Source organism: Salmo salar, chromosome ssa09, assembly GCF_905237065.1.
Source record: "Salmo salar chromosome ssa09, Ssal_v3.1, whole genome shotgun sequence".
Lineage (NCBI taxonomy): Eukaryota > Metazoa > Chordata > Actinopteri > Salmoniformes > Salmonidae > Salmo > Salmo salar.
Window position 1 is genome coordinate 128736489 of NC_059450.1, and position 15249 is coordinate 128751737.

Here is a 15249-nt window from a genome sequence, read left to right on the forward strand (position 1 = left end):
TAGAAACTTTAGAGTGATTTATATCCAAATCTACTAATAATATGCATATACTCGTTTCTGGGCAAGAGTAGTAACCAGTTTAAATCGGGTACGTTTTTTATCCGGCCGTGAAAATACTGCCCCCTATCCCAAACAGGTTAACTGCACCTCAGATTCAGCCCCCAAAAAAATTCTTCACAGAATTCAAGTAACAGACACATCTCAACATTAACTGTTTAGAGGAGACTGCGTGAATCAGGCCTTCATGGTCGAATTGCTGCAAAGAAACCAATGCAATTTTTTTTCACCTTTATTTAACCAGGTAGGCAGGTTGAGAACAAGTTCTCATTTGCAACTGCGACCTGGCCAAGATAAAGCAAAGCAGTTCGACACATACAACACAGAGTTACACATGGAATAAACAAACATACAATCAATAATACAGTAGAAAAATCTATATACAGCATGTGCAAATGAGGTAGGATCAGAGGGGTAAGGCAATAAATAGGCCATGGTGGCGAAGTAATTACAATATAGCAATTAAACACTGGAATGGTAGGATGTGGAGAAGATGAATGTGCAAGTAGAGATACTGAGGTGCAAAGGAGCAAGATAAACAAATAAATACAGTATGGGGATGAGGTAGATTGGATGGGCTATTTACAGATGAGCTATGTACAGCTGCAGTGATCTGTGAGCTGCTCTGACAGCTGGTGCTTAAAGCTAGTGAGGGAGGTAAGAGTCTCCAGCTTCAGAGATTTTTGCAGTTCGTTCCAGTCATTGGCAGCAGAGAACTGGAAGGAGAGGCGGCCAAAGGAAGAATTGGCTTTGGGGGTGACCAGTGAGATATACCTGCTGGAGCGTGTGCTACGGGTGGGTGCTGCTATGGTGACCAGTGAGCTGAGATATGGCGGGGCTTTACCTAGCAGAGACTGACCTGGAGCCAGTGGGTTTGGCGACGAGTATGAAGCGAGGGCCAGCGAACGAGAGCATACAGGTCTCAGTTGTGGGTAGTATATGGGGCTTTGGTGACAAAACGGATGGCACTGTGATAGACTGCATCCAATTTGTTGAGTAGAGTGTTGGAGGCTATTTTGTAAATGACGTAGCCAAAGTCGAGGATCGGTAGGATGGTCAGTTTCACGAGGGTATGTTTGGCAGCATGAGTGAAGGATGCTTTGTTGCGAAATAGGAAGCCGATTCCAGATTTAACTTTGGAATGGACATGTTTAATGTGAGTCTGGAAGTTGTCACAGATTAGATTGTCACAGATTCCTTTCTTTGCAAATTGAACGAGTGGAAATACAAAATCAATTGTGCATGCTATATGGACCTGTTTAGGATATGAAAAATGATTTTATTTAACAAAACGACACTTCATGTTATCTCTGGGACCCTCAGAGCAAGATTTCAGAATGTAAGTACACATTTCACCTTCAGAGGGGAATTTATCAAACCTATCACGGTGAAAAAAGTGTTTTGTTGTTAGGAGCTCTCCTCAAACAATAGCATGCCATTTTTTCACAGTATTAGCTACTGTAAATTGGACAGTGCAGTTATATTAACGAGAATTTAAGCTTTCAGCCGATATAAGACACATATGTACCGACATTTGTTGTTTCTCTAAAAATCTGTGATCGTGACATACGCCGCTGCATGATTTACAACTGCCCCGTTGACGGGACGCCTTTCCCTAAGAAGTGGCTTAAGGCTACAATAGAAGCTTCCTGAACCACACTTCACACTAGAGTTGTTGGATCTTAATTTGACCAGTTTTGTCACAGGAGTAAAATAACCCTGAGGAAGGTTATTTGTTTATCTTTAAAAAAAAGTGAATTGTGGCTCAGTTGGTAGAGCATGGTGTTTGCAACACCAGGGTTGTGGGTTCGATTCCCACGGGGGACCAGTACGGAGAAGAAATGTGTGAAATATATGCATTCACTACTGTAAGTCGCTCTGGATAAGAGCGTCTGCTAAATGACTAAAATGTAAAAAATGTAACAGGAAATTGATTTTTGATAGGCTATAGTTTAGGTGAAGCATACGGCTGCATTTTATATTCACTTGTACTGTATGTCGTAGTGGAGACGAATATCGATCTTGTGTTATTAAGCTACAGAAATCAACAGTTGTTGATTTGTATGTCTGCATTTCAGATACATTTTTGTACATTTGAATGTCGCATTAGTAGGACCTATTGAAGTAGACATTTATTGTGCCTGGTGCTTTAGCGTTTGAGCGAGAGAGAAAGAACTTCAGGTTCTCAATTAATTTATGTAAATCACAAGGCTCATTTGAATTTCCTGTGGAGCAGGAAAATTCACAGTGACAGCGGAATTATCAAATTAAGATAAGACACTAGGGTTGATAAGTACACTAGGGTTGAATATTTTACAAATGTTCCATGCCTAGAATAAATCACTTTTCTCCCGGGTAACCCGGTATTTCCCGCCAAAACCGGAAGTGTCATTCTAAAGCATAGCCTATAAAACATAAAAATACGTCTGGATTTGATTAGAGCTTTGATCGGCATGAAAATTCAAGGATGATGCTACCTGAGCCATTACATTAAAGACATTTTATGAGATCTATATTACAGACATTTTATGTCCCAAGCCCAAAAAATCCCAAATGATTGTGTCGTTATCCAATACACATACAGTGCATTCGGAAAGTATTCAGACCTTTACTTTTTCCACCTTTTGTTATGTTACAGCCTAATTCTAAAATTGATTCAATTGTTTTTTTCCCTCATTAATCTACACAATACCCCATAATGACACACCAAAAACAGGTTTGTAGACATTTTTGAAATGGTATTACAAATAAAAAGCGAAATATTACATTTACATAAGTATTCAGACCCTTTACTCAGTACTTTGTTGAAGCACCTTTGCCAGGGATTACAGCCTTGAGTCTTCTTGGGTATGACGCTACAAGCTTGGCACACCTGTTTTTGGGGAGTTTCTCACATTCTTCTCTGCAGATCCTCTCAAGCTCTGTCAGGTTGGATGGGGAGCGTCGCTGCACAGCTATTTTCAGGTCTCTCCAGAGATGTTCGATCGGGTTCAAGTCTGGGCTTTGGCTGGGACACTCAAGTACATTCAGAGACTTGTCCGGAAGCGTTGTCTTTCCTGTGTGCTAGACTGATTCTTTAACTCATAAATTACGTGGAGTCCAATGTCCAATAATGGTTCGTTATTGTCTGGTTCACAGAGGCTGCTGAGGGGAGGACGACTCTTAATGGCCAAAACTTAGCGAATGTAATGGCATCAAAACGCATACCATTTCACTAATTCCGCTCCAGCCATTAACACGAGCCCGTTCTCCCCAATTAAGGTGCCACCAACCTGTGGTCTGGTCTAATGTTCAGTAATTAACAATTATACGATGGATTTTTTGCCCAGACTTGTCAGAGTGAAGTCACTCCCCATATGACGTCAGAATAGTTTTGATCTCGTCTCATTGGTTCGTTTCAGTGAAAGATCACGTGAGTAACTAGTGTTGTTAAAATGTTACTACAGTAATCAATCGCTGCAACACTAGTTCCTCACGTGATCCTCCACAGAGACGTTATATGGTGTCTTGTTGTATACTTTGTTTTACTGTACTACTCATAGAAATCATTATAGAATAGGTCAGACGAACGCGAGGAATTCGGGAATGGTGCTCCTCCGGTTTCCATGGAGAAGTTCCATGTGAGAAGAGTGGATCGGAGTGCACACCTTAAAAGTATCTGATTAAGTTCTCGTTTTTTCAATTAATCACGCCGGTGTAACCGTTTTAGAAAGTGTAGGCCTATGCATCCTTCGAAATAAAGCAGTTGACAATGTATCAACTATCAATAGTTTGATGGTGTATCGAGTTAGCCCAAGCATCCGCAGAGAATGAACCACAGCAGAAACGTTGATGCGGCGGTATGGAGCCATGATGCTCTGATGTCTACCAACGTGAGCCTTACAAATGACAGCAAGCGAAAGAAAAAGAAGAGAAAGGACAAAACAAAAGATAAAAAGAAGAGTGTGTCGACGAGAAGAGGACCGAGCTCGCCTTCAAACTCCGATGATGCAGCAGGTTGGTTTGTTTAGGTGACGCTCACAAAATCTAGTTTTAAATGCCTAGCGTAGGTCTATAGTCCTACCTGTTTTACCATAACGTTATCATAGTAACCCCAACATGGATCCTTTATGTTTTTTGTCATATTTTGTTAAAGCTGCAATATGTAACTTTTTGGGTGACCCGACCAAATTCGCATAGAAATGTGAGTTATAGATCTGTCATTCTCATTGAAAGCAAGTCTGACTCCCTGATTAAATAAAAGGTTAAAAAAAAGAAAGCGGTAGATATGTTCTATGTGAGCCATTTCTGTTTCCTGTTCTGAAGTTTCGTTTGTGTGTTTTACTTTCGGTTTTGTACACCAGCTTCAAACAATATTTTTGGTTATTGATATTTCACAGCGGTTTAGATGGTACAATGATTTAACACTACATTTCTTGTGTTGTCAAAAACAGAAAATAGGTGAACTAGTAGAATTTAAGTAAAAAGGAAATGGCTGAGTTATTTCTGCATATTTATATATTTTTAGAAAAAACACTCATGCCTGCCTCGTCGCTAAAAAGGCACTAAACGTGAGAGTCTAAAGTGACCTGCAAGAGGAGAATGTGTTGAGTGATAGTGTTGTGAAATCAAAACACTGGTATCAAATTAAGACTAACCTGCACTTTGCCGGCCTGCACTCACAGCAGATAAACTCACCAACACTGAGCAGCAACAGGTCGTCAAAGGCTCCTCCACACGGTCCAAACCCACCCTGAAGGGCTCCAACAGCAAAAAGACCAAGGCCAGAAGTCTGACCAGCCTCCGCAACAATAAATCCCAGCGAGAGGCAATGAAACATGAGGAAACGTTGACAGGGCCAGACGCTGGTACCCACCAAGCCCCACTGTCATGGGACCAGGCTGGCCAGAACAACCCAGCCAAGGAGAGCCTGAGGTGGGATGGAGTTCTGGAGGATCCGGTGGCCGAGGCAGAGAGGATAGAGGTGTACAAGGCCAACCGGAGGAAACGGTACCTGGCCTCACAGCAGGGGGTGATGGACTACTTGGGCTTGTTCAAGGGACACTTGGAGAGCAGTGGTGCAATTACACACAATATCTAGGTGGGGCTGTTTTCACATGAATAAATCTATAGGTTTTATGTGCAGTTATACAGTATGTGCAGCACCTTCTCTATCCTGCAGATGGCATAGCGGTCTCAATCTGAGATGGTGGAACGTTGTAATTGCATCTTTACTCAACTAGTGGCAATTTAAAAAAGGCATATCCCTAATTGATAACCAAAAGATAACATCCTGATAAGACTATTTTGAATATGCTTATGGCATTGGAGTACATATCAAATAATTGTAGCACTTCTCAAATCTGATATAAAAGAGTTGGTCTTTATTTCATTTAAACACTAAAAACAGAGCTTTAAAAGCAATATCATATCTCAAGGCAATTCAGGCCCTCTAGATGTGTATCCTTGTAGGACCTTGAGGGAAGTTACCTGTGTTTGGTAGCTTAATAGTAATCTATTAGGCTACCAAAAGGAGTTTATTAGCATCAAATAAATGCATAACTAAATGAAACCTCGAAGCAAGAAGAGGATAAGCAAAGATAATGAACAGTCCCTAAGGTGTTAGTAAGAACAAGACTTCACTATTAGGAAAATTCTAAAACTTTATAACTGAAAACAATAATGACACATTGGATAATCTCTTGCTACTCATTACCAACTAATACAAAATTCTTCAATTCGCAATGATCTGTGGAAAAGAAAATGTCCCAACTTTAAAACACAGAACTTGCTGTAATTTGCAACTCTTTTACACAATATGAAAAAAGTTGTGGCTTTCTGCTCCATGACCATACTTACAGTAGACAATGTTGGTTTAGGCAAGACTAAGATGGGGTTTGGTGTTACACCAGGATCATACATCTCTATACATGGCTCGGTGTTACACTATCCAGGAAAATATATTCTGCTAAGTAACATTGTGCAACAAATAGACCATAATACCATGATTTGACAAGACATTTTGAAGCCCAGTCATAGACAGTCATTTGACAACTCCCCATGTCTACGCTTATAAAGAAAATCACATGGAAACTCCACTATTGCCTTTAATCTTATAATGTTGGATCATTGTTCATTGAGCTCCACTGCAATGGTTAGGCCTAAACACAGAATGTTGACAGTGATGGTCTAGACTACAAATCTGGTTTATAAGTTCCTCCATGGTGATAGTATACAGTACACCATCACCTGTCTCAGTCCACAGTTCAACACTTGGTTAAAAGGAATCCAACTTTGACATACCAGAGAACTCTTTACTAGCTACTAATGGATCAACACTTTGGTAGATGGCAGCCTCACTCAAATGTCCCTGCTATTTGTTTGATACTCCAGATCTAGAGATATGGCTTCCATCTTCTGCCCTCCTCTTAAGACTGGTACTCAAATGTGGGCTACGATGCTTTCCAATCTAAACTAATAGACCGTAACCTGGGTCCATGTGTGGCGTCGTCCTGGTGGATGGTTGGGCCCCACAGGGCCCAGGGATCTCTCCCTCAGGCCGTGCCCAGCCTTCCCCTAACCTCAATGGGGTAGCCTACTCCGGTCAGCAGCCTCCAGCTCCACGCTCGACAAGAATCTCCTGGCTAGCCGGCGGCTGTCGTAGCTCAGCTCCGTGGTGTAGATGGTGCGAGCGTGCTTGGGGTAGACGATGGTGGTGCTCTGGAAATGCTGGGCCCGCTGGCGAGGCTGGAGGTCGAGCTGGGTCTTGTAGTGTCTCCAGGTGCTGTGAGGGACAGCCAGGACCGTCTGGCTGCAGTTCTCCAGACCCAGGCCTCTGGGCTGCATGGCCACGTCGTGGATAAAGTGACGCTCTGAATCATAGTGGACAGATGATGTGTATCTAGGAATGACAACGTTTGGGCAAGTGTCATTTCACTGCATGTTCAGCTAGATATCGTTTTAGAACTGGAATGTGGCAAGGTTTCAAGCACTGCAAACCTACAAGAAATAGACCCTTGGCTACAGGAGGCCTACACACAGGCTGACAGAAGTAAAAAATAAATAAATAAATTCAACATTTGATCTGTGGTCCACCACATTTCTTTAAAAAAAACAGGTATTTATACCAATAGCGAGGCATATGCAGCACACAGTGCTAAGCCAATTTCAAACCACACAAACATTCATAACCTACATGCAGTCATTTAAAACAGCATACCGTATTTCCTTGGACGGTAGTGGATCAAGTTCTATGCCCTCCCCGTAGGACAACGTGTGCAGCTGAGGAACAGATCCAATCGATAAAATTGGAACCTGCAAGTAGTCAGCCAACACTCGCATAAAGAGAAAATATTTGGTGGAGGTGGCAAATGTGATCGGCTTAGGCTACTGACCCAATTTACTATTGACATGACCCAGATTCACTAAGTGCCATGCAGGGAAACGTATTCAGAGGCTAACTATTTCAGAAACAATTTAACAATGCAACAACTTTGTCTTAAAATTTCATAGCGGGATTGTATCAGTTACTGTAACAATTGTAGTGAAACGTGCGACAGCCTACGTACCAAGGATGACCCTGTCCTCTCGTCTTCAGACACCGGGCTTATGGCACCTTTATCCCCGCAATCAGGCAGCAGCCAGTGGCTCGGACTGGGGCTGGGGGGTAGTCCGGAGTCCGGGCTGTCAAGTCCCCGCTCGGTTTTGCAACTCATGTCCAATGGCTCGTCGTCACATACATTCAGCAAGTTTAGTCTGCCCACCATTGCTTTACAAAAAAAGTCAAAAAATAAAATAACGACCCTACTGCGCGATTAGTTTGCAGAACTGTAGGTAAAATTGATTTCCAATTCGTAGAAGCGTATTTCCTTGAATGCAATTGATCCTCCACGTTGGGTAACTTCCCAACGATCAAGCAAGTTGGCAATTGGATTGCATCAACTTCTCTTGCTTCGCAATAGGCTACGGTCCAGACAAATTGTACTGCATGCTATTTAAATCCTCCATAAGTCAAAAAACATTTCTTCCCCCCAATATGTTTTTGCCCTTCGAAATAAAGAGATACAACATAAATCGTTGGCCTTGAAGTTGACAAAATAGTGAAATCAAGCTATGTGTCACGGGCACTGAAGTATAAAAGAACACATGAGAAGGCACTGAAGATGGTCACCGCCTGTCTGTCTTCAAACTTCTCTCCCTTCAAAAGTATCATTGTTTTTTGTTGTTGCAATAAAATAGAGAAAAGGAAACGCCTTTCAAACGCACCCTCACCTCTGATTGGAGGAAAAATGAAAAGCAACAAAACGAAACATGGGAACTCTCCTTTTGTCCTCTCCCCCCGAAAAAAATACCCTGGTAAAAGTTCAAACTGAACTGGACCTATTCATTGGGCCGATTCTGTTGCAAAACATTTCTTAAACGGGAGCGAACTGAACGAAACGGGTAGGGACCTCCCTGAATTTGTCCAATATATATAAAATAATGTTTGGACTAATGATTACACCTATGGACTCGGATAGAGAGCGGTGTGTGTGATACAACATGCCGACAAGGAAAACATGATGGCACACTTGTAGTATTCATGTTTTTGACCAGTTGCCACTACAGTAGCCTATTTTTTTATGTAACCTTTATTTAACTAGGCAAGCCAGTTAAGAACAAATTCTTATTTACAATGACGGCCTACCCCTACTGACAATACAAAGTAACATGTTTTTCTTCTTATGAACTAAAGGCAGGAATGTGTACATCAAAAGCATTATAGCATTAATATATTAATACATACATTTATCTCTTGGGGAGAATAAGGATTTCCAAGGATGAAATCCAAAAACAACCATTCATGCCTCAACCACAATGATTTAGAAGATATACTTGACTATACTTGATTCTTCAGACCCCATCCTTATCTTGTGCTACACCACCAAATAATACATTTTCCTGTATGTATGAACCACTTCAAAGGATCACTGATCCAGGGTATTTGCTGTTACATGCAATAAGTACTTTATCTGAAGCAAGTAACAGTAGAAATAATTAGCTCAATGACAGTATGAAAAGCAACTGTGTTCAATAATATATTATTGTTCTCCACTAGCATCATTGTGCTAACTTCTCAGTGTAATTCCCTGTCTAACAGACAAACTCATGTTTACTGTTGTATAATGATTCATTGTACAAAATTATGTTTTTTGTTGTAGATTTGTCTAAATCTTTATATTTTCTGTTGTTATGCCTCTAACACGCCTAGATTACCTGTCAATCATAATGAAAACTTGCCAGAAGATACCAACCCTACCGCTACGCTTGAGCTGCACTGGGGTTGGATCACAATCATGGTTACACACACCGTGGAGCCAGAGCGAGATATGGGTTAGAAAACATACCTCAATGCAGAGATATGACACTGTACTCCAGATTTGACCTTTATCCACACTGCTCAATCGAAAAACTGCTAGTTTTCCAAGAAAACGTCCCTTTCCATCCTCATGCTCGCTAGCAGTAGCCACCGCAGCCATTTTGGAATGGCACGTCACATTGAACAATAAAGGAGCTGATTGGCTGACACTGTAATTCCAAACTGGGCGCAGTGGCTACTGCTAGCTAGCATGAGAAAGAAAAAGGGATGTTTTCCGGGAAAACTAGCTGTATTTCAATCTTACACAGTGTCTTAATGCAACCATGATTGCGTTCTGACCCCAGTGCAGTTCAGTGTAAACAAGCATAACGGTAGTGTCGGTAAGTTTTCATTATTATTGACAGGTAATCTAGGCCTGTCAGTGTCAAACAGAGGCCCGGAATAACAGAAAATAAAAAAAGGTTTAGACAATAAATCTTAAACAGAAATCAATATAATGTTGTACAATGCATCCTTGTACAACAGTGAACATGAGTTCCTCTGTTATAAAGTACTGCGACTCTCCCTCACTGTCATCAAATCGATTCAGACGAATATACATACACTTCAGATTGACATTTATAAAACGCTCAGAGGACTCTACAGCAAGGAATTACATAGGGAAATAGAGCTTAAATAAATGAACATGCTTAACGTCTCACGCGTAATCGTATCTATTTGAGGAGATAGTTAATCCCAAGATCCTCTCTGTCCTGGACCTGGGGGCTTAACCACTGAACCTGGAGACATCAATGCATGGTGGGATGCGGTCCATCCACCTGCAGGGTGTTCCTGTTGTGAAGGGACACTGGAACCATACAAACTCCTAACTAACTGCATCCTCCCCTTGATCAGGGAACCAAGAGAAACACACAGAAAGGCACAGGACTGGAGAAGTGGAGAACATTCTGAAAGAGTTAGAACATTCTGAAAAGGTTTGCTTCAAACGCATTGCAATTCCTTGTTCTCAGTCTGGGACTGGGAGGATAGGTGCCAAAGCGGCAGCAAATTGCTCCTAAAGCCGTTTTTAGTTAGTGGCTCAGTCTTTAAGTGTAAACACATTTTGTTAAAATGCATAGTGTGTGTATGATATAGTCTACATTTAACAACATTTACAAAGCTCGGGTATTTAGTGTCATAAAAAGAGAAGCAGAAAATAAATACAGAAGTAAATGAGTAATACGTGCCAACAGCTCTGCAGCTGAGGAAATGTCTTCATAATCCGACAGTTGACTTTGAAATCATTAGGGTCATTAATGCTCCTAACAAAAATGAGACAATCATGTCTTTACTCTGCCTGCAATTCTCCGTTATGATTGAACCGAGCAAGAAAAAGTATTTGAGATGAATTACTGGAATAATTTGTGTGTGGTATGATGATGTGTGTGTGCATGCTCAGAGTCTCTTTTTGATGAGCTTCTCCAGTTTGCGTATGCGCGAGTTCTCCTGCTCGGGGGTGGGGGTGCTGAAGGAGAGAGAGGGGCCTCCGTCGGCCCCTGAGGGTGGAGCGGGTAACCTCTGTCTGAAGAGCTCCAACATGCTGCTCTGCTCACTGCGCTTTAACCCCTACACACACACACACACACACACACACACACACACACGTTATTGCAAGAGGAAAAAACAAGAGAGAAGACAGAGCCAGAGGAAGTAGGAGATAACTGTTGAAAACAGGTTATTGACAAAGACAAAACAAGTGGACCCAACCAAAGTGGCCCTTACCTTCATATCCAGAGTTTTCTGGAAGGTCTCTGGGTTTCCATCAGCGAGGAGCTTGATGTAGTTATCCACAAACACCACGGTAGGTTCATGGGGGGCCATGACCACCTGTAGAGGGTGGGGGTAGTAGACATCAGTGTTGCTCATACATTCACATCTCAATACTGAAGCACAGCATGGGGTTTTTAGACCCCCCTCCCCCCCGTTCCCAAGAGCCATGATGGGATGACCAAGATTCATAAACTGTGTGTGCACGGTAAGTGTGTGTGTGTGGCCCGTAAGAACAAACAGGCCCCAGAGTCAGTCAACTATCAGACCAGACAGTGTGCAAGTGGTTAACGCTGCAAACAAAGCCCGAACACTGACTGCTTCCAAAATTACATTCTATTCCCTATATCCTATATACTGCACTACTTTTGACAAGAGCCCTATGGGATTTGGTCAAAAGTAGTGCACTTTATAGGGAATAGGGTGCCATTATAGAAGCACACACTGACTGCACTGTTGGGCTATATTACTGAAAGGCTATATTTAGGAGACCTGACCCCTTTTCTTTTTACACACCAATTACTCCACGCATGGGTGGATGGGAATTAGCCTCACCGGTCATTATTTGGGGCTATAATGAGAGATTGAGTGTTTGGGCAAATCGCAATGGAGATTAGTAAAAAAAGTAAGGTGAAATACTGTAGGTTGGATTTATTTTTTGCTTTCAGGAGCGAGATAGGGAGAAGGAGGGAGAAGGAGAGAAATGAGGGAGAGAGGAAAATATGGATCAGATAGCATTGAGACTGATCGTAGTGGCTTGCTACAGAGCGGGCAGACAAACATGGTTGACAGATAACACAGAATAAATAAATAAATAAATAAAAAAGAAAAAAAATTTATCGAAAAAAATTGGGAATTGCACCCCCTCCAACCCTCCTTTTCTCTACCCAAAACATTTCTCACTCACCAACCCCTCTCATCCTCTCTCTGTGCCTAAGGGGTGTGGGCCAGAATATATAAAAGAGCGAAACCAAAGAGAGACGGAACATGGAACACTATGGATTGTCTGGAATTCTTGAGGTTCCTTCCCCTCTGGACTGAGTGATTTACTTAGCAACTGTCCTGGAGGGAGGCCCAGGGAAAGCCTGGAGGGACTGTTGTAGTTAGCTCGTAAAAACGAAAGAAAGGGAGGGAGAGCGAGCGAGAATGAAAAAAACCCACCCAGGCTAGAAGTAGGTGGGGTGGAGGGGTGTTGTAGCATTTCCACTCCCCAGAAGAGAGCTCTGGTGGTGGGGGAGAGGGATGGGGTGGATAGAGGGCTGGAGAGCGTGGAAAACAGCCACGTCTCATGGGCCAAGGAGGGCTGCCTGAGCCTGAGAGACAGACACAACCTACAGACAGACTCATCTGAATAGGTCTAAACTTGGAGACCATTATACTCAAAACAGCCTAAACTACTTTATCACAGTCATCATCACCATAACCTTTACTTTGATCATCCATGGACATCCTAGAAACATTCGATCAGGAATAGTCCGTCCATACTGGCCTGAGGCCCCACACTGACCTATGTATTTGGATTGATAAGGACAAGGGCTCTGGTCAAAAGTAGTGCACTACATAGGAAATATGGTAACATGTGACAGAGCCTATGCATTTCTCTAGACTTTCTGCATCTGTAGGCCCTGCCTGGCCCAACATAAAACAATTACCTAAGAGACACATAGGTACCACAACTTCCAGGGCTGAACTGCTCACCAGATCGAAGAGAACAACTCTATACACCTTGTATGTCGGTTCAAGGCCTTACACACACACACACACACACACACACACACACACACACACACACACACACACACACACACAGTAATGGGCGGCAGACAAAGGGGAATGTACAGTACCAGTCAAAAGTTGATACACCTACCCATTCAAGGGTTTTTCTTCATTTTTCCTATTTTCTACATTGTAGAATAGTGAAGACATCAAAACTAATATAGACAGGTGTGTGCCTTTCCAAATAATGTCCAATCAATTGAATTTACCACAGGTGGACTCCAATCAAGTTGTAGAAACATCAAGGATGATCATTGGAAACAGGATGTACCTGAGCTGAATTTCAAGTCTCATAGAAAAAGGTTTAAATACTTATGTAAATAAGGTATATGTTTATTATTTTGTATAAATGTGCTAAAATGGGCAAAAACCTGTTTTCACTGTCATTATGGGGTATTGTGTATAGATTTCTGAGGATATTTATTTAATCAATTTTAGAATAAGGCTGTAAAGTAAGGCTGTAATACTTTCCGTAGGCACTGTATGTGGGAACTCCTTCAAAACTGTTGGAAAAGTATTCAAGGTGACTATCTTATGAAGCTGGTTGAGAGAATGCCAAGCGTGAGCAAAGCTGTCATCAAGGCAAAGGGTGGCTATTTGAAGAATCTCAAATATATTTGGATTTGTTTAACACTTTTTTGGTTACTACATGATTCCATAGGTGTTATTTCATAGTTCTGATGTCTTCACTATTATTCTACAATGTAGAAATAGTAAAATATTAAGAAAAACCCTGGAATGAGTAGGTGTGTCCCAACTTTTGACTGGTACTGTAATGTATGTAAACACATTCAAGGAATTCCTCTATGGACTAACGGCCTTGTATGCTTCACATGTGGAATCATCCATACACGTCCCAGGTGTCGACACTGAGGAGAGGCCGGTAAACCGTTTTGAATGTAGGGCCACATATCCTGAATATCTGGTAACTAGAAGTCCCTTGGTATAAAAGTATCTGATACATGATCTTGACAAGAAACACAGAAAGGGAGACGAGGCTATGCTTGTATCTTCAGTAGTCCTAATGATTGTGGTCAGAATAGATTACATCCTGATGGCTGATGTAGCATTTTTTATTTATTTCATCTTTATTTAACCAGGTAGGCCAGTTGAGAACAAGTTCTCATTTACAACTGCAACCTGGCCAAGATAAAGCAAAGCAGTGCGACAAAAAACAACAGAGTTACACATGGGATAAACAAAAGTACAGTCAATAACAATAGAAAAATCTATATACAGTGTGTGCAAATGGAGTAAGGAGGTAAGGCAATAAATAGGCCATATTAGCAAAGTAATTACAATTCAGCAAATTAACACTGGAGTGATAGATGTGCAGATGATGATGATGTGCAAGTAGAAATACTGGTGTGCAAACGGCAAAAAAGTAAATAAAAACAATATGGGGATGAGGTAGGTATTTGGATGGTCTATTTACAGATGGGCTGTGTACCGCTGCAGCAATTGGTGAGCTGCTCAAATAGCTGATGCTTAAAGTTAGTGAGGGAGATATAAGTCTCCAACTTCAGCGATTTTTGCAATTCGTTCCAGTCATTGGCAGCAGAGAACTGTCAAGAAAGGCAGCCAAAGGAGGTGTTGGCTTTGGGGATGACCAGTGAGATATACCTGCTGGAGCGCATGCTACGGGTGGGTGTTGTTATGGTGACCAGTGAGCTGAGATGTATTTATTTTTCCTTTATTTAACCAGGTAGGCAAGTTGAGAACAAGTTCTCATTTACAATTGCGACCTGGCCAAGATAAAGCAAAGCAGTTCGACACATACAACAACAACACAGAATTACACATGGAGTAAAACAAACATACAGTCAATAATACAGTAGAAAAATAAGTCTATATACAATGTGAGCAAATGAGGTGAGATAAGGGAGGTAAAGGCAAAAAAGGCCATAGTGGCATAGTAAATACAATATAGCAAGTAAAACACTGGAATGGTAGATTTGTAGTGGAAGAAAGCGCAAAGTAGAAATAGAAATAATGGGGCGCAAAGGAGCAAAATAAATAAATACAGTAGGGGAAGAGGTAGTTGTTTGGGCTAAATTATAGATGGGCTATGTACAGGTGCAGTGATCTGTGAGCTGCTCTGACAGATGGTACTTAAAGCTAGTGAGGGAGATAAGTGTTTCCAGTTTCAGAGATTTTTGTAGTTCGTTCCAGTCATTGGCAGCAGAGAACTGGAAGGAGAGACGGCCAAAGGAGGAATTGGCTTTGGGGGTGACCAGAGAGATATACCTGCTGGAGCGCATGCTACAGGTGGG

General features: G+C 41.8%; 3 protein-coding genes across 7 annotated transcripts in view; 1 reads left to right on the forward strand and 2 right to left on the reverse strand.

Moving 5' to 3' along the window:
- Positions 1 to 3481: 3481 nt before the first annotated feature.
- Positions 3482 to 7117, forward strand: liat1 (ligand of ATE1). The gene is made up of 2 exons (XM_014214415.2): positions 3482 to 4053; positions 4722 to 7117. The coding sequence occupies exons 1-2, from the start codon at positions 3867 to 3869 to the stop codon at positions 5135 to 5137; spliced, it is 603 nt and encodes a 200-aa protein (XP_014069890.2). The 5' UTR covers positions 3482 to 3866; the 3' UTR covers positions 5138 to 7117.
- Positions 5401 to 8375, reverse strand: rflnb (refilin B). Of its 4 annotated transcripts, none has more exons than XM_014214226.2 (3): positions 7605 to 8370; positions 7256 to 7317; positions 5401 to 6937 (listed from the first exon to the last, which is right to left on the reverse strand). In XM_014214226.2, the coding sequence occupies exons 1-3, from the start codon at positions 7800 to 7802 to the stop codon at positions 6619 to 6621; spliced, it is 579 nt and encodes a 192-aa protein (XP_014069701.1). In that variant the 5' UTR covers positions 7803 to 8370; the 3' UTR covers positions 5401 to 6618. The 4 variants fall into 4 exon arrangements, with proteins under 4 accessions (XP_014069701.1, NP_001167364.1, XP_045579273.1 ...); NM_001173893.1 differs by having other exon boundaries at positions 7256 to 7350; positions 7605 to 8201; XM_045723317.1 differs by having other exon boundaries at positions 6617 to 6908; positions 7605 to 8375.
- A 1619-nt stretch (positions 8376 to 9994) lies between these two features.
- Positions 9995 to 15249, reverse strand: part of LOC106612840 (VPS53 subunit of GARP complex) — a 34358-nt gene continuing 29103 nt past the window's right edge. For both annotated transcript variants that reach the window (XM_014214414.2, XM_014214413.2), the window contains 2 exons: positions 11156 to 11260; positions 9995 to 10999 (listed from right to left, as the gene is read on the reverse strand). In XM_014214414.2, the coding sequence (XP_014069889.1) occupies positions 10829 to 10999; positions 11156 to 11260 (276 nt within the window). In that variant the 3' untranslated portion in view covers positions 9995 to 10828. The remainder of the gene's footprint in view (positions 11000 to 11155; positions 11261 to 15249) is intronic.